This window comes from Phyllostomus discolor, chromosome 1 (genome assembly GCF_004126475.2).
Source record: "Phyllostomus discolor isolate MPI-MPIP mPhyDis1 chromosome 1, mPhyDis1.pri.v3, whole genome shotgun sequence".
In the NCBI taxonomy this organism is placed as follows: Eukaryota; Metazoa; Chordata; class Mammalia; order Chiroptera; family Phyllostomidae; genus Phyllostomus; species Phyllostomus discolor.
Window position 1 is genome coordinate 54,621,455 of NC_040903.2, and position 25,130 is coordinate 54,646,584.

Consider the following 25,130-nt stretch of genomic DNA (forward strand, 5'->3'; position numbering starts at 1 on the left):
TCTCAAACAGACAATATGAAACAGTTTTCAGGCAGGGCATTTTTGGGGAAACCTTAATCCTGCCTCCTTCCACGCACCCCTGTGCCCGTGAGCCCAGAGATACAGATACGGTCCTCTCCATTTGGCATTGCTTCCCTCCCCAGGCCCATGCCAGTATATTAAAAAAAAAATGCCTGTATGAAAATGAGAGTGAAATAAAAACATCAGTTTCTTAATAGTTTAGTGCCAGGGATATCCAACCTTTGGCATCTCTGGGCCACACTGGAAGAAGAGTTGCCTTGGGCCACACATTAAATACACAAACACTAATGAAAACTGATGAGGAAAAAAAGGTTTTAAGTAAATTTATGATTTTGTGTTGGGCCACATTCATAGCCTTCCTGGGCCGTATGCAGCCTGTGGGCCATGGGTTGGATACCCCTGGGTCCGTTCCTCATTACTCATATAATTATAAGAAGGACTTTTTTAAAAGCTTATAATTTATATTTTCCTATGTACTAACTTGGCATCTCAATTATTTTCTAATTATTATTTGTGCTTGGTTGTTTTTAGGGCAGTTCCTGCTCAAGTCAAACACAGCACAAAACAGAATTCTTTGCCAGTACCACTGAAAGGTCAAGGTAAGGTACACCATGCTGAAGAAAATGGTAGTGTGTATGTTATATAAATGTGTATAAGCTGATACATTTAATGCCACTGTCCTCTAACCACAGGGGACTTATTTCCTGGAACCAAGAAAAATTTTAATGTACATGAACGTTTATTTCCTTTGGAAAATTCCTTGAGTGTATGTGGGTTCCTGGGTGTAAGGGCATTTCTCCTTTGCTGAGAGCTCCTTGAGAGCAGGGCCATCTCGTTGCACACAGAACTCCCAGAGCTCAGCCCATGAGCTGGTATAGCAGGTGTCAACTGAAATCACAGTGTTGGCTGAAGCAGAACGACATGTATTTCAGTGAGAGAACATATACATCCACATAATCCGTACACACATGTGCATGCGCAGACACGCAGCACACGTGGGGAGAGGATGAGGGCGTGAGGGGATTTGCTTACACATTTCTTTGACCTGTTTCTTCCCATACCCATTTAAAAAGAAACATAAGAAAACCATTTCCCCTCCATATGATTTTTAAAATGAAAATCATGATTTAACAGGAGCTCCTGAGCCTTTCAGAAAAGCAGAAGGTGGAGATACAGTCCTTTCTGAATAAAGAATAATAAACATTTGGCACAGTAAAGGGAGAACTCTGACTTCTGGGAGAAATTCAAGTCTTTCCCCTGCCCCTACATAATTGACTTTCACACAGAAAAACAGTGTCTTTGTTGATGCACAATTTGGCTTCCTTAATGGAATGTGTAAGTTTTAGTGAATGGGGTGAACTTACTGTAAAGAGCCCTTACCTGGTGATAACACTCTTTGATCGCTCTACCAAGGGAAAAGGGTAATGTCATAACTATTAAGAACGTGGAGTCTGGATTTGAAACCCAGTTCTACCACTGAATTTCGTAACCTTAGGTACACACTTGACCTAAGCTGTCTCATCTATAAATCTATAAAGTGAAGATAATAAGTCCTACCCCACAGGTCATGTGGAGATCAAAGGGGTAAATAGATGCGAATCACCCAGCGGATTGTTAATTGCATAGTAGGCACTTACAAGATGATGGTGGCTATTGTTCTTAACAGTTGTGGCTAATACCTGGGCTCGCTCCTTGTGTGGAGGCTAATGTAATGAGCTGGACGTGGCTTTCTCCCTCTTGGAATGCCTACTGGTCTTAGAAGGCCACGCATGATCCACGGAGACCCATGGGAAGTAAACAGAGCAGACCACAGCTTGGTTCTTATCCAGACATTTGGCCAAGGGAAGGGTAAGAGTTTCTGAGATTCATACGAGATCCAGCCTCAAATACCAGGGCAAGAAAGGAGATGGGACTGAGAAAGAGGACAGTAAACCCTTATCTAGAAATAAAAAGTGTGGATTTCCTATTAATATTTTCTGGTATGTGCATGTATCTTTGGAAGGTTTCTGCAGTACTGGGTTTGGTTCCTAGCTGATCTCACCTTCCTCACCTGAGCAAGGAAGGAGAGGTGTGACTGCTTAGAAGAAAGAGTATTGGGACAAATGTCAGGAAAGCTGGGCTCCTGTCCCAGATCTGCCTCCAACTGGCTGTGGAAACTCAGACAAGTTATTTTGCCCCTAAGCCTCAGCTTCCCTATTAGTAAAGCCAATATTACTAGACATTTTTTAAGCTCTGAAAGGTTGTGAATCTGTGTAACTAAACAATGAGCTACTTGGTTTCTGGCTAATACAGGGAAGTTAAAAAAAAAAACATGTCACCACTCACACATCCTGCCTACTTTGCTTCTCATCATGGTTGATTTTGTTTTGTTTTTGTGCCTTCCTCTCTGAGCTGTTGCATGTGTTTAGTTAACTCCATTGACTTGGTGAGAATATAAGACACCTTCAAGCCTAGCTAGGATTTTATTAGCTCTAGTGAATTCTTCATCACTCACTTCTGGGACAAAGGCTACTCAAGCCCCAACTCAAGATATTGACAGAGAGAGAGAGAGAGAGAGGTAACAGCTAAAAGAGCTAAATTAGTCAGGTGCTTTCAGTGTTATAGTCATTCTACCTACCACTTTACACCCTTTGTTTCATTTTATCTTAATAGTAAGGTGGGTATAACATGTGTTTTGAAGGTTCAGGTACTTTTACCAAGATTGCCAACTGTTAAGTGACTAAGCTGAGATTTGAACCTAGATCAATCAAAATCCAAAACTCACTGTTGGTCCCCAGTATCACACTGTAAATTTATAGGGAATATTTATAGTCTACTTTTAGATCATTTCCCTTTTTCTTCTCTGGTCAAACATATTGTGCTTCATTACATATATGAATATTTAAAACCATTTTAAACCAAAAAAGGCAGGAATTAGAATTTACATCATGTTATATCAGTAAGGAAAAACAGTATAGTACATGTGAAGCCTAAGAATCATCCAATTATTCATTAATTTACTCATTTGCCTGTCAAATGCTTTCTCTGTAGCCTGGATTCTATTAATATTTTTAACAAAGAAAAATACCAGATTTTTAAATTATGATATTGTTTATATTTCTGTCATCAAATATAATCATTTATGCAATGTGAGAAGTTTGCTGGGAACATGCCATTTCTTAACTAGATGGCTATCTATAAATTATGGTACTTTTGAATTTCAGACTTGTAAACATGCACACATATCATACCCATTGACGTACAGAATTCAGGTAGAACATCACCAGCAGAAGTGCGGGGCTTAAGAAAACGTAGTACATCACATACTATCTCCTAGTAAAATACCGCATTCAGTGATCACCAAGCCAATACTCACCAGGAGCTGTGTCAGGTGTCTGAGGGATCCAGAGACACATCGGAGAGAGCCTGTGCTTCTGCAGAACTGAATTCTGTTAGAACAGCAGGCACGTATGCAATGAACTGGAACGAAGCTTGGCAAATGCTGTATGAGAAGTGAGTGTGACAGACTTTGAGAACCAGGATGGAGGGACAGTTGATTAAGCCAGAATTTTGAGGCTAGTCAGGAAACAACGAAGCAGAGAGGAGATGACATTTGCTCAGGACAGTACCACATGTATAGAATTCAAGCAAGTGGAATTTAGGAGTCAAGGCTCATGCATTTGAAGCTAGAAAAGAATCAGAGGAAACTAATTAGAAATTCTAGTGCCCTTTATTTAAATGCTTTTTTAATTTCGAATGAAGACATTTAACATTATAGCTTCACTCTAATGATAATTCGTACTATATTAAAAGCTTTCCACTGTAGTTCGGCAACATCACCATTCATGCCTGTGGGGAGGTATTCCGTACAGACCCTTCAGAAGGCCATTAGACTTACTTCATTACAGTTGTCTATCTTCTCATGCATTCAGGATTTGGGGACAAGATTTATGGTTTGCCCATAATTTCTCATTTTCAAATGAGAAGCCAATAGAAATATAAGGGTAAGTATTTTGTGTTGGAAATAGCAAATTGTAACAAGTGATAAACCCTGTTTTTGAGGGGAAATGGGTGTGAAACAATGAGATAGGGCCCACTACAGTTGTTCTAACTTTAAATTTGTTGAAGGAAAGGACAAAACCACCACAGTGATTGAAAATGCAAATGAATTTATTTATTTGCTAGATAAAGAAACAGACAAGTGAGCAACTTGGCCAAATGCTTCTCTGATGGGAACAATTTATGTTTTTTATATGCCAGAAAGAAGTTCACTGTGAATATGCCATTTAAAGATCAAAGTTTGCACTTTGGAGGAAGCAGGGTGAATTTTAGTCCCCACACAGCTGGCTAAAACACGTCCCACTGTTCATTGGTCAGGAAAGAGTCTTTGTGTCCATCCAGGGAGGCTCTGTAGTACTGGACTCACTCAGACTCCTAGTCATGTGCCAGCATCACCATTTGGTTTTGCCATTTCCTCAGTGAGTCTGCAGCAGGTGGAAAGGTCTCCTCATACAGGCCTTCTGACGCTTCTCAGCTCTGTCATAACATTTGTGTTGTTTAAACATAGCTTTCAAATTGTGAGCACAATTTTTATTCAATGAGAGTCACAATAAATGGGGTCAGAAGACAGCAGACACAGTGTTCTTAATGCCGCCCCCCCACCCCCACCCTGCGGAACCAGTGCAGTCAGCTAAACACGCACTCACCGTCAGCTCCCACGGACTCTCAGAGCCCGCACACTGGCGCACTGTGCGGCCAGAGCCCTGACCGTCTGTCCTGTGAGTTCAGACTTGGATTTGTTTAAAAAACCCTGATTTCCTGATTCAATAAAATGCTTTTAAAATAAGTATGGCAGACCCTAAAAATATATTCCTGTGTCTTACAGACATGAAAATATATATCTTACATACATAAGCATTTTGGTATTAGTGAAGGCAGCATGTGGAACTCAAGTAAGGAACATTTGGAGTAGCTTGTTAATTGATTTCTTTTTAAGTGCAGATAAAATGACCTCACTTATTTTATTACTTTTTTAATTTTTAACCCTCACTCAAGGATGTTTATTGATTTTAGAGAGAGACGGAAGGGTGGGGGTTGGGGCGGGGAGAGCCATCAGTCAGTTGCCTCCTGTACATGCCCCGACCAGGGATCGAACCCACAACCTTTTGTTTCACAGGACAATGCTCCAGCCAATGGCCCACCCAGCCAGGGCAACCTTACTTATTTTAGACTCTTAGTATCTTTTGGGTTCTTTATAAACTTTTTAATCAATTTTCTGTCTTCGGCAGGCCTTAAATCACCCTGGCCAAGTGGTGAGTAATCAAATACATATTAAATTTTGATGAAAATGCTTTAAACTCTCAAACATCTTTTTAAATCACATTACTTAAATGATGTGAAAATATGTTAGTCTTTATTTTTTTAATGAAACACCAACCTGGAATCCTCAGGTCTATGTGTTTATGTAAGAAACATTTATTGTCTTTGGAGAGGCAAGGAGCAAAGAACAAAGGGGGAAAAAAGAAAACCAAACTAGGTTCTACTCTCTCATAGCTCAGTCCCAGTTGATAAAAGTGGGCAGCCTATCTAAGCAGAGTTCACATTTTATGAGGATTCAACCTAAACATGGTTGGGATCATGTTATCTAACTAGGGCTCTCTTTTTCGAGCATGGTATTAAAGCCGTTTCTTAAGCTCCTTTCCTATTTTTTCCTTCTCCTCCCCCTCTTCTCGTCCCCTCTCTCACTCTGGGGAAAGGACACCAAGAGCTGGACGGTTTAGCTCTGGCCATTCTTCTCCCCTTTTTCGAGGCTCTGTGATCTCGGCTAAATCAGTAAAGTCTCCGTCCCTTCTTTCCAATGGGGATGATAATTCTCACCCTGAAGCAGGCAAATGAGATAAGTAAGATACAGTCAACTCTCCTCATTTGCAGCAGTTACAGGAAACACTGAATTAGTGGATTTTAAACCATTGCTCCTAAGAGTTAGGTACCTGTGAGCCTCTGCTCACAGCACATTTTCATCAGCTATCAACACAGAACCCAGTTGTATGTGTGTTTCAGTTTAAAGACACCTCATGTAATTTACGTCATTCATTCCTTTACGTTGAACTCACAGGCACAGCATTTAACGCACGACTGAACAAAGCTTATCCAACGTGTATTTTCTTCATAAGACACGTTAGTCTTCTTATGCTCAGGAACACTGGGCAGCATGGAGCATCATTCTCGAGGGCTGTTTTAAACAGCGAAGTCACAAACAGGGAACATACGAAAAATACGGCACTAAATGTACCACAGAAAGGACACTTGTCTCTGAGAGCTGCAACAAGGCAGGGCCCCGTCGACCCTGCCGAGACCATGCACGTCAGGTGACTCAGACTTTTTGCTTGTACACGTCCACAGCTGACCACAGAAGCCACGAGTGAGCCAGTGAATTTGCAAATACATAATCTGTGAATGAATAATGAGGATCAATTGTGTATAAATGTACCTTGTAAACTGTTAAAGAGCAGAATAAATTGCAGAATAATTTGGGCACTAAAAGTTAGTTTGGGTAACATTTTTTAATCCTCACCTGAGGACATATTTTTTCATTCCTTTTGACAAGAGAGGAAGGAGAGAGAGAAACATCAGCGTGAGAGAGAAAGAGTGCTTGGTTGCCTCCTGTACGTGCCCAGACAGGATTGTACACATCAGGACCAGGGATCAACCCACAACCTGGGTGTGTGCCCTGACCAGGGAGCGAACCCTTAACCTTTTGGTTATGGGATGATGCCCCAGCCAACTGAACCATTTAACTCAGAATAACTACATGCAAAGCTGATTTTTATCTATGTCAAGTTAATAAAATAATAAATATGTTATTTGAAAGTGACCACAAGTTCTTTGTTGAATAAAGCTACAAAGACAACTCTTACTGCAAACTCTGGCTCCTCAGCCCTCACATTTAATGCACAGTAGCAAGGAGAACCACTGTAATTTGATGTTTTGCGTTTAGTGGTTAACATGGCTTTGTGACCTCATTACTGAGGGAAAAACATTCCCCATGTATTACTAAAATATTATGTTTCCAAATATGTGACATTCATATGGAAACGTTTTGATCTTAACTAGTGGTGTAAATGCTGTTCTTGGATTTTTGGTACCATTTTATGTTGCAGACCAAGTACAAATTGACATTTTTCAAGCTGGTTTTGGTTAACTCCTTAATGTTGGAAATTGGAACTTTCCAATGCAATAACCTCTGCAAAATACCACTATGGATTATTAGCATGTTATGCTGTTGACAGAAGTACAAATGGAAAACACGCACATACCTATAGAAATTTCCTCACAAAATGAAAATGACCTGGGTGGCCTAAGAGACCCTATACTGGAAGTTTGTTTCCTATTTTGAGATAAAATACCAGAGGCTGGAATAGTCTTACCAGTAAATTCAGATTACAAGTGTTTTTGTCCTGAGAAATAGCCACATTTCCACTGCTTAAAAAGCAGGCTCCTGGTCAGGTGATCCGCTTGGGCATGTGTCAATGTCACTGTGGCCATTTGGCAATAGAGTCTCTCAGAAACTCCAATTAACCATGTAAATATATTTCATAGCTTCACATCTCACTTTGTCAGACCCCTGCTGCCTTTATATCATTAACATAAATGCAGGTGCAAATAGCAGTTATGTACTTTGATAGAAAGCAGTTGGAGACATTTCACTGTGGGACACAACACTTTCCAATTGTGTACATCTGTTCAAATAATGTATCCAGCCCCAGTGACATGAGCACAGGATGGAAACATCTGCCCCTGAGACAGTTGCCATATAGCAGATGCTTACATCTTTATTTAGGCAGATGGCTGGTGTGATGAATTGAGCTGGAATAAAAGCAAAGAAGTTTGACGGAGGTATTTAGAATGTTATGCAAGCCAAAAATATAGATTAGGCATTTTATGTTTGTAAAAGTCTAATACTCCTAGGGATAGAAATTAATAAACCTAGAGATGCCTTTGATAGAGTAAGCGTATTCTTGTCTTTAAATTAATTGACTCCAAAATCATAAAACATTTACAGAAATTCTAACATTTAACTTGCACTAGCAACAGCAACTAATGATTATTTGGTTTTGATAAAATAATTGAAAATGATTTGAATGCATGTTAATAACAGTTCTCTAAAAAACAGTACTCCATCAAAAAAAGAAAAACAATGATAGTATACGAGGTCTGTTCACAAGGTATCCAGCTTTGTAATAAGAAAAATAGAGACATTTATTGAAGAAGATAAAAGATACAAGAAACATTGTACATAGGACAATGACGCCTCAGTCCCCTTCAAAGTAGGCACCTTGGAACTTCACATAGTTCTCCCAGTTGCCACCACTGCCCCATTGTATTTTCCTGAATATCATAAACTATCTGAAATTCTTCCCTTGCAAAGGTGATTTTAGTTTTGGGAAAAGCTAGAAGTTGCAGGGCACCAAATCTGGGCTATAGGGGTCTGAGTCACCTGGGTGATTTGATGTTTCACAAAAAATCTCTGCACAAGATGTGATGCATTAGCAGCACATTGTCATGATGAAGCTGCCAATCACCAGTTGCCCATAGCTATGTCCTTCTGAATCATCTGAATAGTTTCCATGGAGGAATGTCCAAGCTTAACGCAAAATGTGATGCAGATTCGTTGCTCTACTTGCTCCGTCATTTTGAATGTGATGGCCACACAGTACACATGCTCACTCAATGGTGTGTACTGCCCCCACTGACTAGTACAGTGAAGTCGTCATTGTTCACACATGTGCATTCCAGTCCACTTTCCCTTGCTGCCAGGTTACATTGATGTCGCGCAGACTGTTCTCATTATGTTAACAATGGCTGGACTTTTTCTGGACAGACCTTAGTGTATACTACCAGGAGAATCTTGTGATATTTCTTAAAATTGAGGGGAAAATATAAATGTCCTTAGTTTAAATATAATTTATGACATATTTCATGAATAGAAATTCAAATTAAGTAAAATATCTGAAGCATTACGTATTTATAAGATTTTTTCAAGCATTTTATTATAAAATCTGTATTCTAACTTGTCTCACTAGTGATATTTTCATTATACCTGGCATTTTTATTAGGATACATTAACTTTAGGCACTTTATTTTCAAAACTCTGTCGTGTCGATCTGCTGTATTACGGTTTCAAAAGAAATATGAGAGAAACAAAAACTTGCTGAAAACAAGACAGCTCTAGATTTTATTTTCTATTTCATTCACACACACAGCAAAAAAAAATCATAGAATCTCAAAAAAGCTGAGATATTTGATTTCATCTTCAAAAAAAGTCAAAAAATTTTTTGTTTGTTTCAGGACCCCTTTATACTCAAAACTTATTGAGGACCCGAAGGAACGTCTGTTTGAGTCAGTTGTGTCTGTTGGTATTTGCCATGTTTGAGACCATGAACTGGAAACTGGGTAGTCATGAGTTCATTTTAAGATAATAAATTTATGTTAAGCTTACTGTAGCTTAACACAAATAACATTTTATGTTCATGGCTGTTTTCTAAAACAAAAAATTAATGAGAGGACCGGCATTGACTTTTACTTTTTTGCAAATATCTTTAAAGTCTGGCTTCCTTAAAAATGGTTGAAGTATCATATCTAGTCCTGCATATTCACTATGTTGTGCTATGTCACCTGCCCCCCACGGCCTGTCCCTCAACCTCCATCCCACAGCCATCAGCCTGCTTTCTATGAGACTGTCTCTGTTTTGCTTGTTAGTTCATTTTCTTCATTAGATTCCACAGATGAGTGAGATCTTATGTACTTGTCTTTTTCTGACTAGCTTATTTCACTTAGCTTAATGCTCTCCACTTCCACCCATGCTGTTGCAAGGGTAGGATTTCCTTCTTTTCTACAGCCATATAGTATTCTATTGTGTAAATGTACCACAGCTGTTTATCCACCCTCTTGATAGATACTTGGGCTGCTTCCAAATCTTGGCTATTGCAAATAATACTGCAGTAAACATAGGGTGCATATGTTCTTTCAAATTAGTGCTTCAGGTTTCTTCAGATAAATTCCTAGAAGTGTAATCACTAAGTCATAAGGTCAGTTCCATTTTCAATTTTTGGAGGTATCTCCATACTGCTTTCCACAGTAGCCACACCAATCTGTGTTCCCACCAACAGTGCATGAGGGTTCCCCATTCTCAACATCCTCACCAGCATTTGTTGTTTATTGATTTATTGATGATAGCTATTCTGACAGGTGATATCTCATTGTGTTAATAATTTGCATTTTTCTAATGATTAGTGACATTGAGCATCTTTTCATATGATTTTTGGCCATAATAATAGACCCTTCTCTTTGGAGAAGAGTCTATTCAGGTTCTTTTTAAATTGGATTTTTGGGGGTTTTGGTATTGTTTCATAAGTTCTTTATAAGTTTTGGATGTTAGCCCCTTTTCAGATGTATCATTGGCAGATATGTTCTCCCATTCAGTGGGTTGTCTTTTCATTTTGTTGATGGTTTCCTTTGCTGTGAAAAAACTTTTTTGTTTGCTATAGACCCATTTGTTTATTTTTTTCTTGTTTCCCTTGCTTGATGTGATGTATCAGAAAAAATATTGCTACGAAAAATGTCTGAGATTTTACTGCCTATATTTTCTTCTAGGGTGTTTATGGTTTTAAGTCTAAAGTTTTAAAGTCTTTAATCCATTTTGAGTCTATTCTTCTGTATGGTGTAAGAAGGTGGTCTAATTTCATTTTTTTGCATGTACCTGTCCAATTTTCCCAACACCATTTATTGAATAGACACTCTTTACCCCATTGTATGTTTTTGCCTACTTTGTCAAATATTATTTCACTATAATGGCATGGATTTATTTCTGGGCTCCTTATTCTATTCCATTGATCTATTTGTCTGCTTTTATGCCTCTACCATGCTCTGTTGATTACTATGGCTTTAGAATATAGTTTGGGATCAGTTAGTGTGATTCCTCCAACTTTATTCTTCCTTTTCAAGAGTGCTGTGACCATTCGGGTTCTTTTATGGTTCTATATAAATTTTTGGAATATTTGTTCTAGTTCTGTGAAATATGCCATTGGTTTCTTGATAGGAATTGCCTTGACTCTATAGATTGCTGTCAGTAGTATGGACATTTTAATGACATTAATTCTTCCCATCCATGAGCATGGTATGTGCTTTCACTTATTTGTATCTTCTTCAGTTTCTTTCTTCAGTGTCTATAATTTTCCAAGTACAGGTCTTTTACATCTTTGGTTAAATTTATCCCTAGGTATTTTATTATTTGATGGAATTGTAGATGGGATTGTTTTTTTTATTTTCTCTTTCTCGTTGTTCATTATTGGTGTATAAAAGTGCAACTGATTTCTGGATATTTACTTTGTATCCTGCTACTTGACTGAATTCATTTATTAGATCTGGTACTTTTTTGGTGGAATCTTTAGGGTTCTCTATATATAGTATCGTGTCATCTGCAAATAATGACAGTTTTACTTTTTCTTTTCCAAACTGGGTGCTTTTTGTTTCTTCTTGCCTGATGCTATGGCTAGGACATCCAGTACTATGTTGAATAACAGTGGAGAAAGCAAACATTCCTGTCTTGTTCCTAATCTTAAGGGAAATGCTTTTAGTAACTTTGCACTGAGTATGGTGTAGGCTGTGGTTTGTCATGTATGGCCTTTATTACATTGAGGTATGTTCCTTCTCTTCCCACTTTGCTGAGAGTTTTTATCGTAAATTGGTGGTAGATTTTATCAAATGCTTTTTCTGCATTATTGCTATCATTGTGTGATTTTTATCCTTCATTTTGTTTATGTGGTGTATCATGTTTATTGATCTGCAGATATTGTACCAACCTTGCATTCCTGGAATAAATCCCACTTGATCATTGTGTATGATCTTTTTAATGTTATGCCGTATTTGGTTTGGTAATATTTTGTTGAGGATTTTGGCATCTACATTCATTAGGGATATTTGCTTATAATTTTCTTTCTCTATAGTTTGTTTATCTGGTTTTGGAATTAGGATAATGCTGGCCTCCTCAAGTGAACTTGGAAGTCTTCCCTCCTCTTGAATTGTTGGGAATAGTTTGAGAATGATAGGTGTTAGTTCTTCTTTGAATGTTTGGTAAAATTCACCCATGGAGCTTCTGTTTCAACACTCAGAGCTTTAAAAGGCACATCAAGATCAGGATTTATAAGCCCTGGCTGGCATAGCTCAGTGGATTGAGCGCGGGCTGTGAACCAAAGCATCACAGTTCGATTCCCAGTCAGGGCACATGCCTGGGTTGCAGGCCACAGCCTCCGGCAACTGCACATTGATGTTTCTCTCTCTCTCTCTCTCTCTCTCTTTCTCCCTCCCTTCCCTCTCTAAAAATAAATAAACAAAATCTTTTAAAAAAGAATCTTAAGAAAAAAAGATCAGGATTTATAAATTGTACCGCCTTTTTGTTGTTCCACTGAGAGAGCATGTGGGAGGGAATGTGATTGCTTGAACAGTTTGCTGTCTCTGCCTTAGTTCATGCTGAGGCACTGTAGCAGTGTTACCCAGTTCTCCCTTTTGCCCGTCAGTGCAACACTGCAAAGGCCAACATAGTGGAAAAGGAAGTGACATCTTAGTACTGGTGTGAGAAGGGGTCGCTGGGACCCTCCCTCCACAGGGTTTGCAAACCACCCTTTGAGAAATTCAACGATCCCGTGTAATCCTCTCTTGTAAAGGGAGAAACTAAAGCCAATGAGGATATTGTGTTGCTCAGACTCATTCGTGGTAGATGGAAGAACCAAGGCCACCTCTGCTCTCTTATATGTAAAGCAGTTTGTCTTGTTTTCCCCGAGGAGCCCTTCTAAAAATGGAAAATCCCCCAGATCCCAACCATAGGCCACAGCACTGATGTTTTATCAAGTTTACTGAACAGGCACATGAGGAATTTAGAATTTCTTTCTGAATCTTTAGACTTTTTCATTCAGGCCCAATGTTCTTCAGTCACCTCAGTTTTAAAGGCAGGTAGTATGGGTTTAGAAAATATCTAGGAAATTTATATTATTTGTAAAATTATAAAAGATTTAGTAATGATTTTTTTTCATTTTTCTCATAAAAACTGTCAGTACTTAAAAGTATTAAATTTATTGTTAATTGTTGCTTGGAAAAAGCCACTTTGGTATGAGTCTGACTTGTTCACCGGAGCTCTGTAAAAGAAGGCGCACGCATGAGCAGCCTGGTGTAACACCTTGGCTTGGGCACTGGGAGGGGAATCCCTCTGTAAATGTCGTTACCTACCTCTCTGGCAACTGTACTGTACATCCCTCCCTCCTAACAGTGATACTGTGATTGGAAAAGGTTAGTCAGTATGATCTTGATTTTATTATCAACACAGAGATGGGTTATGTGGCACATACCCACATAGGAGGTAGACTAGCATAAACAGATAAATTGCAGAATAGTTTAGAAAGGTCGGTGTGTTGAAATCCACCTGGATTCAAATCCAGCTGTCACTTACCAGCTCTGTGCCCTTGCAAGAAACTTTCAGTTTCTGCATCTGTGGACTGAAGATATTAATATCAAGAGCTGCTGAAGGACTAAGTGAGGTAATAAATTAAGCACCCAGTCTGACTACTGACAGAAAGACATTTTAATACTGCATACCGGAATTCAAGGGTTTAGGAGGTTTAAGAAAGAATAGAAGTCTGTGCATAGAGACAGGGAACATATACACAATCCATGGTAAGTAACTTCTCTCCTGAAGAAAAGAAGGGATAGGGCAGTAGCTTGAAGAGGAAACAGAATCCAAGGACTCTTACCGGTTGTTTTGTTTTTTATTTGTGTGGGTGTGCATTCAGCAGTAACAAAGGAAAAAGCAAGACAGCGCTGTTGAAGGTTAATAGTTCACTCGTTCAGTAACTAACACCTTGTGTGACTGCCATGTAACAGGTACCGATCTAGGGACAGAGGTCCTGGTGAAGAACAAACGAGCCCCTGCTTTCTTGGAGCTAACATTCTAGTGGCAGGAACGCAGGTGAATCATCTCATTGCAAAGAGAAGTGCTGTGAAGGACAAAACCTGGGGCAAGCCGCTGCCTTGGGGTAGGATGGGCAGGGCTGACCAGAGGGCTCTCTGCTGGAGTGGGGTCCCCAAGGCAGCACGAGGGGCCTGGAGGGAAGCATGGGGTGCAGAACAGGCTGGAAATGCTCCATCTTCTTACTCTAAGAGAAACATTTTTTCCACATTTTAATGTTTCAGGACTTGAGGTGGATGAGTTGTGTATTTAAGAGTGTGCTTCTCCCTTCTTTCCCTGCACCCTAAAAAGGGTAAATTAATTTGTGTTGTGTAATTGAAGAAGAGAGTTTAGAAGTAGGAAGAAGGGATGGTGAATGAATTCCTACTGGATGGCCTCTCTTTTCTCCATGAGGTCTCAAGCCCCTCAGGCTGCTATACCAAAGCACCAGACACTGGCTGGCTTACAAACAGAAATTTACTTCTCACAGCCCTGGAGGCTTAAAGCCCAAGAGCAGGGTGCCAGCATGGTCAGGTTCTGGTGAGAGCCCTCTTCTGGGTTGCAGACTGCCATCTTCTCCTTGTGTCCTCACATGGCAGGAAGAGGGCAAGAGAGCTCGCTGGGGTCCCTTTTATGAGGGCACTGATCCCATTCATGAGGGCTCCATTCTCATGACCTTCCAAAGGCTCCACCTCCTGATACCACTACACCGGGTGGTGAGGATTCAACACATGAATTTGAGAACAACACAGACATTCAGTCCATTGCAAGGTTAATGCCCCAAATCATTGGCAAGAAGAGAAGAGGGCCATGGGGGAAAGGTGAAGGGGGGAGTGAGACCTGGGCTAGCCCCTGAGAGAACTGAAGGGAGCCTGCAGATAGGAAACAGATAATGGGTTAGGTTGGCAGTTGGAGACTGGAAACCTTAAGTTTACGCTGTTCTCCAGGGTTCACAGTGGTTGGACTTCTCCTGCACTGGGTAGCCAGCAGTGTGAGTGGAGCACATGGGGGAGCTAGTGGGGGAGATACTGCAGGAAGACAGCAGCGGGGTGAACCCACAGTATGCTGGCTGGGAGTGTTTGTAGATGGTCAGCTATGAAGCCTGCCCCAGAACCAGGAGTACCTGCCTACATGCACACACATCCTGATGTGAAGAGCCTCAAAGAGAAGAGAGCACAGATGAATTGCATAATCCCCCCACCTCAGAGAAAATGGAGAGTGAACTCTTGCATATTCCTAACCTGTAGCTGAGAGTAAACATTTCCTTCAACCAAGTTCTGTAGATGTCATCCAAAGAACAATAAAGATACTGGAAAAGAAGCTGGGCAGAATTCAAAAGAAAAGGATTCCTAAGCAGTCCACAGCTTTTAAACTCTGATGACCTTGCTCTTTGTAGTAGGTCATGTTAGCATCCGACTATATTAGCTGCACCTTGGAATCTGTTATGCTATTCACTCATTTGCAGCCAGCCTACACAGCTCCCCACAGGTAACTACTGCAAATCCAGGTGTCTCAGTACCAGCCAGTGCCTGGGGCTTCACTTGCTTTTTCTTTACTTTCTTCAAAGTCTCAGTATTGTAGGTGGTCTCTTTATGTTAAGGTAAAATATGCCTTGATTAAAGAAATAAGTAACAGTCAAAAAAACCCCCCAAAAAACAAAAACTTACAAAGTAGGAGTTTTAGGGAATACTTATGGCCATAAAAGAATATACACAGTCCTGCGCATTAGTATTTATGAATCACGAACTATTTGGCATTAAAGTTGAAGCATAAAAAAACCTGCAGTAAAAAAAAAAAGTTATAAATCACTGTGAGTTGAAGATAAATCAGAACTGAAGATAAAACATCTGTAAAACTATACTATAAAAGGGAGGAACAGGTACTTCAGTTTTTAAAGTGCAGTTTGCCAACTTTGCATATGAACTAAATCCATTTTTGAAATTATAGTGTAAAAATAAGAACGTCATTTTGATTCTATCCCTTGCTTTCAACTATACTGCTGTTGAAACATGGTGCTCTTTTACTACTGTAGTTCACAATCATGGTATTTCAACCAAAGGCAAGAGCCTTCAGCCTGCGGCACGTATCCTGGTTGAGTTAGCCCACATGACTGCACATCAGAGTTGATGTGGAAACCTGACTCTCCCTTTATCCCACCAAGGAAAAGGTTTCTTCGCCAGCAGTCATCTTGTTAGTCATCCCAGATACTCAACTCTTCCAACTGATATTGAGATGGTGGTGAGATTTCAAAAAGAGAGGGTCCATTTTTATTTTATTTTAAAGAGACACTTATTTTTCCCCATCTTTCTTTATTTTATGATTTTATTTATTTACTTCCAGAGAAAGGGAGGGAGAAAGAGAGAGAGAGAGAGAGAGAAACATCAATGTGTGGTTGCCTCTCACACACCCCCAACTGGGGACCTGGCCCACAATCCAGACATGTGCCCTGACTGGGACTCAAACCAGTGACCCTTTGGTTTGCAGGCCACTGCTCAATCCACTGAGCCACACCATCCAGGGCGAGGAGGCCCATTTTTAATTTGTTGGTGGAAGATTTCTTGCTTGGAGACATTCATGCAGCTTACTAAAGCTCGTTTGCAGGAGATATTTCGATGTTCACCAGTCTTATTGAGAAACAGCTGACTCAGCAAACAGCAGGACCTGGGAGAAGTGTGCACAGGTATTTGTTATGGGTGCTAGAACATGAAATGAAGTGATTTACTGTTTTTACCTTGATGAAGTTCAGTTATCAAAGCCTTCTAAACCTCAACTCTATGACTCAACTGAATAGTAACAATTATAGTAATATTAACAACAAATAATTATAGGATGGGGTTATGCTACTTGGCCATTCATAGATTTGAGTAAAGATGCAAAATGACTATTTTGTAATAATGAATAAAATCTTGTCCATGTAACAGTATTCTTGGCTTTAAAGCTAAACAACTTTCTAAATATGTTAAAAATAAAAATTTCTCATAGAGTTTTCAACTGTTTTTCATCAGAAACACCTTAAATCAAAACAGTTCTTCCCAGAAATGAGGACTGATAAAAGGGGGCTTGATTAAAATGAAGGGAAAATTGATTGAAATTGAGGATTATTAAAATGTATTGTAAGTGTTAAACCTTTTTATTTTTTTTTCATTTGGGACATTAATTATACAGTTAATCAATTACCTTAAACAATTTCTTGATGATTTCCTCAGCAAAATGCTGAGATCTACCAGAACGCGCTTTCAGGATTCAGAAGCCCCTACCCCCACCCTTGGTGAGAGCCCACAGGTCTGGCTGCCGCTCTGAGAAGTCTCGTGGCACTGCTCTCACAGACATCCTGAGAGTTGTCCCCAGGCCCACCCTAGACACCGTCCCTCACAGGGCTACTGGGCCCTGGGCTTGTCCCCAGCTCACAAACAGGCTGCTGGGAAGGCTTTCTTCCCAGCAGGTTTGAGAGCAACGTCGATAATATTCAATATAAACAAAAGCAGGGAGGATTTTCCCCATAAAACAGCTCCTTAAAATGCACGTATGTTAATTCCTGTTCACTACCATTGTCCACCTGACTATCACTTTGTCAACTGGGCTGTGAAAACGAGGGGCAGAGAATCAGGGAGCCTGACAGGATGGATCAGGTGTCTGGAAGGTTGAGCTGCCACAGCGGGCAGCAGGAGAATGGCAGGAAGGAAAATGTGCTTTACAGATTTACTGGGAACACTATCGACAAGTAACAGCCATTTCTTCCCTCGTTCTTTCATTTCTCTCTCAAAAAAGAAACACCAGTTTAAGGATTCAGTACTATTTCCATAGGATTAGCATTCAGTATTTGTGGGGGGTTTTCCCATTAAAAATAAATGTCAGGAACCTCATACGTTTTGGCAAGAGGAAGTGGCAAACTCATGTGTGCTGAGTGTCTAACATGAGGTAGGTAGGCACTGCTCTTCATGGGCCTTCCTCGTGTAATCCTGATAGACCTTTGTAGCCAGAAACTATTAGTATGCACACTTCATAACTGAGAACAGTATGGCTCAGGGAGTGTCTTTCACAAGCCACAGGACAGAACCAGGAGCTGAAAGCACCTCTATCTGAACCCAAAACCCATGATCTTCCACTAGAGATGATGGTAGTGGCCATAACTGTGCATAATAGCTTACAGTCTGCATGTCAAGGTGGGAAGAGCCCTTAGAGTCAAAAATGGGCTAAGGTTTGAGGTCCAGCCTGTTACTTACCAGCTTTGAAATCTTTATAAAATGTACATATAACAGTAATTCCCAATTCAGTAATTCCCAATTAATCTCCCTATTGTGGAGATGAAATGATAATGCATATAAAGTATGCACTGAACCTGATATGCCTTGTCATTGGAATAACGTTTAAGAAACAGTATTGGTAAGTGCTAGGAAATGAAGAAGTTCTGACAGGATCTCAAAGGCAGTTCTCAAAGGCCTGAATAAGTGCTGAATAGGATCAGGATATCACCAGTCTTGTTACAGAGGCAGAGGAGAGGGAGTCATTAAGAGCGTAGGTCAGCAGAGCCGGGCATGTGCCAAGAATGGAGAAGCCTAGGCTGAGGACACAAGACATCTACTTGGGAATGTGCTTATTTCTTTTGTATAGGGTCAGATTTCCTGAAACGTGGGTCCTGGACATAACGTCTCTAGGAGGTCTTGGTGCTGCAGATACATGGGATAGAAATGGCATTTGGCATCCCGTGTCCCTGGAAACAAAAGAGCACTGTGCCTCTGCCAGCACGTTTAACAGCGCACGCTCCACAGTCAGTGCTCAATCAACTCCTGTTGACTGTGTTGCTGCAGAGCCCGGGCAGTGCCCTGGGGAGAGGGAAGGCAATAGCTAAACGTGTTTATAGGGTTTTCAACAAAATTAAGTTGAGCTCCCCTGTGTTATGAGGCAATTCTTTTATCTCAGATGTCTCTGGGGTTTTTACCATATTTGTTTTAACCAAAGACCATCCTGGGAAACAGTTTCAACCCCAACTAGAATTTATTATTTGAAAGCCAAGTGGGAGGGGAAAAAGGGACGCCAACAAATAAAATTGAAAATAGGGCTTTTTAGTTTAATAAAGTTAAAACTTAAACAACACCTAACAGTTTCGGCTCTTGACGTGGCTAAAACTTGGCAGTACTTTCGTTTTGCTCCTGGATCCCTGGGGCCTGTTTCAAGAGCAGGGACACGCCTCTCTGTCTGTCCCTGCTCCCACTCCTTGCGGAGCGTAGGCCTGTGGCCCCAGTGCACGGGATCGTGGAGTTGTGCCCATGCCGACAAAGGCACAAGCGGGAACCACTCTGCTCAAAAGGAACAAAGGAGGCTTTGGTTCTGCCCGTGGAAATCAGGAAGTGAGCCGTTGCAGCTGTTGCCTGCCCCAAGAACCGCTCTGTAACATTATCTGTGCCAGATGTGTTGTGAAGCAGATGGTCAGGCTGGCGCAGATGTGGGCACTTAGCACCGTTGAGCCCTCACTTCTCCCCCTGCTGCCTCCGACACGCAGCCAAACTCCATCAGACCCAATTCTCTGGAGGTGATGGAGGAAAAGGAGGAAGACACATGGTGCACTTTTCCCAAACAAGTGCCTGGCAACCTTATTGGATTTGTGAGAATCCTATGGAGAGTAAGTGGCAAGTTCAACTTTAAAAACCTGCTTTTACCTTCAAATGATTACTAATTTTCCATGAATTCTTTCTAATAAGTAGGCTTTTGGAAAGAATCATTTAAAGGTAATTGAAGTTGGGAGATCAGACAAGCCATTTTCATTTCAAAATTTCTTTTTTTCTTCCCTAAACACTCAGAGATAATGTTGTATTTTAGAGTGAATTAGGACAACCTGTATACAATTTTCCTCCTTTTGAGGAGCGTGAAGGAGAGGAAGGTCATTGCTTCAAGTTGGAAAGGGACAGATCTGGGCTGTGTGGACTTTGGCACATTATTTAACTTCCTTAAGACTTGTTTTTCTTAATCTATAAAAGGGGAACAAAATATTTACGTGCAGGGTTTAGGTGAGGGTCAATTAAAAGACCTAGCACAGATTCTAGATCACAGTAAGGACTCAATATCTATTTGTTTCCCTTTAATCCACAGTTAGATCGGTTTCTGTAAATGTCACTTTTCAAAATAGTTATTTTTCATATGCTTAATATATTTAAAAAGCCCACATTTAAAATCCTGATATTAAGTATTCACATTGTATAATTTTGCAAAATTAATTTTACTGAGTGAGCCTTTTATGTTTTCAGTTCATAAAAGTCCATGTTTACAGCCTGAGCGTCCTGTGAGTCTCTTAAACTGTATTATGGGTAATTTTGCAGGATCTCCAGAAATTATGAATGTCAGTGGAACTTTCTACCTCTCATTATTTAGTGCACATGTCTACGACATCTGTAATTTAGTAGGTGACAGGTGAGAGTTTTTTGGTCACCATGTGTGAAAGGCCTTGTAAGTGTGTGGTAGAGTAAACCACTCTTGTAGCTACATTGTGAAGAAATACTTCCTATAATCAAACAGTCTTGCTGTTTTAGAGTTTTAAAAACTGAATTGGCACTTTCAACTTCTCTAAGAACTCCTATTCAAGTTTTAAAAAGAAAAAAAAGAGCCTGTAGTTATTGTAGCATGACTGACCTTTACTGCAGATTGCTTTGTTCGTCCTAAAGAGCCGAGTGTCTGGGGGAGCACTTTTCCGGACTCCAGTTGTCCTGGGAGGTAATGAGCTCTGACACTCCTCGGTGCCTGACTTTTCGGGGTGGCTTTGCACTGCCCATAAGATCATCAGATCAATGCCCTTATCATTAGCAATTCCTGTGACTGAGTAGACAAGGAAAATAAAAAACAGGAGACACTTCTGTGTGTAATCTGGATGTAGTTGTGTGTTCCCACCCACACGCTCACCCATCATGAAAATCCCAAAACGATTTTCAACCTTTTTCATCTCATGGCACACACAAACTAACTGCACAAATTCTGCGGCACACCAAAAAAAATATTTTTTGCCAATCTGACAAAAATATATAGGTATAATTATGATTCACTCACACCAGATGGCCGTTGTTGTGGCTATTGTCATTCTTTTGTTCGACAGTCTAAAGGAAAAGAGGCCAGTGCCCCTGACTGAATAGGCAGGTACTGCGTGTTTTACAGATGTTTGCGTCTCACCAGTTGAAAATTGCTGGCCTAAAAGATACCCTTTCTAAAAATAGATTCAGATAGGTAAACTTTCATACTCCTTTCATCATTCAACAAATATTTATAAGCACCTCCTGTACGAAGGCACAAAAAGTATTCAGTGCAAAATAAGTACCTGTCTCCTCCTGACCTCTTAGTGCTCCCAGGGTCCCCACCCGAAGGCCACCTAGCACTAGTTTCTTTTGTTTCTTTTCACATCCTATGCATTTACAGGAATATATTTTTGTGTGTGTGTGTGTCTCACAATCTTTTTAAAATCCAGATGACTGCATACTGTCAATCTCACATCTTGGAGAGTATTTCATATCAGTCTAAATCACTTACTTTTTTTTACTGCTGCATAGTATTACATTGTATGGGTGGATGATTATTCTGTTAATACCCTGTTGCTAGACATGTACGAATTCCAACGGTTTGGTTTGGTTTTTCTTCTATTTTTGTGGCTTTGCCCTTTTTCTCCTATCTTGTGTTTCTTCTAACGCATCAGTTTCATTCCCTATCACTTATTGCCTATTGATTCCAGGAAATGAAACTCAACACACCTTCATGAAGACTCTCACCCTTGCACACACTTCTGACAGATCAGGTAAACCTGCATAAGTTAAATTTACCCAATAAGCCCTTATCTTTTTACCCCACAGATTTCTTGTGGTAAGCTTATGATAATTGATCATGAAGCCAGCTGATAAACTGGTCTACCATCATACTCACCTCTCTAAATTGCAGGGAACTAAAGGAGAACTAACTGTTTGACAGGCACCATATTTGTCACCTAGGACTTCATCGTTTCAAGTTGCCCAGAAGGCTCCCTCATCAGTATTCTCCTTTGCTGGGACCACGGATCACCCCGGAGGGTCTCCTTTGCTCCTGGACCTGACTACAGTTGCCTCCTTTTCCTTTGAATATCATTGCTCTTCCTGTGTGATTTTATTTCCATTATAATGTGGAAACTTTGGATGATCAATCAAAGCACATTAACTTCAACAGCATCATAATTAGCTTACTCCCTTTGGAATGGTTCATTTCTGGAAACCTTACCTGTCGGGAGGTTGCTTTCTTTCTTACACTTGGTCATGAAAAGGAGGAAGGCCCTGCCCAACTTAAGTCTTCAGAGACTTTGAGTTGACCTTGACCACTGGTTGTGGCTTCAGCTGCATCTCCTATTCTTTGTTATTTCTGCTCTTCTTCGTGTTGACATTACCATCCACTGCCTCTGAGGTTCAGTTTTTCCATTTCTAGTTGATTCTGCATTCTGCACTCTCGCCGCCCCCCTTTTTCCCTCTATGTCTGTGTTTCTTTAATGCAGTTTCTTCTTCAGAGCTTGCTTACTTCTTTGACTATTTTAGTTTGTATCCCAGCAGCATAATTTACTGTTCTCTCTCATTTCCTCAGATAGTTAGTTGGTTGGCCTCCCCCACCCCTTGATTTTAAAGGTTCTTAACATGGTACTAATTTTCTTATTCTGGCAGTAAGTGTAATTTAATTAAAACAACAAACAACAACAATATTCCAGAGATATAGCCTCATTTCTTTTTTTTTAATTTTCAACATTTGGAAATGTTAAAGTTTGCTTTTAAGTAATTTTTATTTTTTAGAAAATGTTTTACATTCCATCTGTTAAATCTTTATTTCAGCCATTAATCATTTTATTACCACTTACAAATTCAAGTAATTATTACATTTCTACCACGTGCCCAGTGCTATTCTAGGCCCCAAAGACATAAGCCAGCTCCCTGCCCTCCAGGAATGCACTGTCAGGGGCACGGGGCCCATAACGTAGTCCCTGGGGTGGAGCCAGTGTGCCAAGGAAACTGAAACGGAGGGCTGGGGAGTTCAGAATGCAGGTAAGTTCCAAATAAGGTAGTCAGAGAAGAGCTCAGCCGAGAGAGCAAGTGCAGAGACTGAGGAAATGAGTGTGTGGCACAGTAAAGGAACAGCAAAGAAGCCACTGTGGCTAGAGAGGAGGGAATAGTTTAGAGAGGTCCCCAGGAGCCAGATGGCAGGAGGCCTTGTTGGCTATTGCAGGGACTTCGGCTTTGGCTCTGAGATAAAGAGCCACTGGACGTTTGAGGGCAGTCAGGTGAGGTGATGTGGCTTATGCTTTGATGTATTATTGTCGCATGTTATTTCAAGAAGATGTATGACTAAGGACAAAGTAGCCTTTCTTCCAGCTCTTCTTGCTATAAATATTTTGTGCTCAATCGATTAAGAGTATGAACTAGATATAAATGACCCAGGGTTTTCTCTTCTTTCCTTCCTCGCCCTGATCTGTTGTGTAGATGCAAAGACTGTTATTATTGTTGTTAATGTAATTTTTTAACAAGCCTTGTCTCTAGGTAACCAAAGCTATCAATAAACTTTGTCTCTAGGTAACCAAAGCTATTGATAAGTTTAATCTTTTTGCAAAACCTCACAATCCCAATTTAATGTACTTACTTGCAACTTCGGTACTTCTTCCAAAAAGATGAGATGAGGCTTAAAATGAAAGACATTTATTTAACTTTCGAGGCCCTGAAAATAACACTAAAAAATAAATAACTTACATAGGAAGAAGAAGCAAATGTCACAGATCCATTTAGGTGACTATAGCCAGGTGATTGACTAATCCGTTTACCCATGAACTTCGTGGCAGCAAAGCTAGAAAGGAAGACAGGCTACTTACTTACCCGTGTGCGGGTTTTCCAGACCATAGCACTGGTGATTTCTCTTCTTGTTCTAATGCAAGCCCCCAGAGGAAATGCGCTTTTAACATTCTCTTTCTTTCCCAGACAGTGATTACTTTATAAAATAAGTTAGTCAGTATACATTTCTTATTCCTATTACTCTGTGTTTTGTTCATGTGAGGAATGTCATTTTCACTGGAAAAAAAAAATCAACTTTCTGCTAAAATTGTTAGTTCAGTAGCTGAAGACATTAAAATCAAGGTTGATTTTTTAAAAAATGTTTTAATTGTCTCTCTCACTAGATTCCAGCTACCTAGGGCAGAAACTATCTGTTCATCTTTGTATCCTTGGTAACCCTGAACAAATAATTCTTCACGCCTCTGTTCATAACTCCAAAATCTAAAAAGCTCTGAAAACAAAAAATGTTATCAAAAATTGGATACCAAAACTCATCCAGAGGCAAAACCTGAACTAAAACTATTTAGAAATCTTCATTTGCCCCACTTTGTGACTACTCACTCGTTTATATATTTGGCTACAGAAGTGGTAACAGGCTTAATTTGGGGTGCTCTGCAGACTCTGTTGGGTATTATGTAACACTTAGTTGTGTACCTTATGACTTTTTAAAAATTAGTAAGTAGAAATTCCAGGATATATTGTGCCCCTAAGATTTTAGAAAAGGGACTGTGGGCCTGTCGCAGCCAGGCCCCAGAGTCGTGTAGGGACCCAGCTCGTGTGAGTTGGGGCGAAGCCTGCCTGAAACGAGGCACTTGGGAATGGGAGACTGATCTGCAGCCGGGCCTCACAACCCTGCGGCCTCAGGAATAAAACAGACGATTCCATCCTTAGAAGCAGCTCAGTGACATGTTTCCTGAATTATTTTCTTAGAGTGGTAGTAATTGGTGTTCAGTTGTAACAAACCGGGGCAGGATGAAGTGGTATTCTGTTAGTTAAAACTGTTCCTAAGTGTCCTAGGAGGTGCTTTTTGTGTGAGTTTGTGTATTTTTTATGTTGTCTCTGTATCTTTACCTATCACTTTCTATCTTTTTGTTTTTCTTCAACATTTTTAAGGTGTCAAATCAGCTTTTTTAATACTGGTGATTTAATTGCAAAAGCACACATAAACAGTTTGAAAGGTGTGAGAAGAAATTCACAAGTCACATGGGGAAACAGCCACAAAGCTAGCATTCAGTCTGGAATTCATCCACTGTGCAAAACCAGTCACACTGCCAAGGGGTCAAATGGTGTGTCCTGAAAGTCAGTGAAAAATGAGTGTGATACAAGAA

The 25,130-nt window shown here is 40.2% G+C and overlaps 1 protein-coding gene across 6 annotated transcripts in view; it reads left to right on the forward strand.

The window, feature by feature from the left end:
• The window catches only part of ZNF438 (zinc finger protein 438), a 170,434-nt gene that overhangs the window by 140,889 nt on the left and 4,415 nt on the right, over positions 1-25,130 (forward strand). For 4 of the 6 annotated variants that reach the window (XM_036022658.1, XM_036022667.1, XM_028507951.2 and 1 more), the window contains one exon: positions 553-620. Coding sequence is in view for 1 of the 6 variants with exons in the window: in XM_036022649.1 (XP_035878542.1) it covers positions 19,553-19,616 (64 nt within the window). In the remaining 5 variants the exon portion in view is untranslated. Of the gene's footprint in view, positions 1-552; positions 621-15,514; positions 15,522-16,372; positions 16,383-18,457; positions 19,617-25,130 lie in introns of those variants that run through there. The other 2 variants (XM_036022682.1, XM_036022649.1) reach the window with 2 other exon arrangements.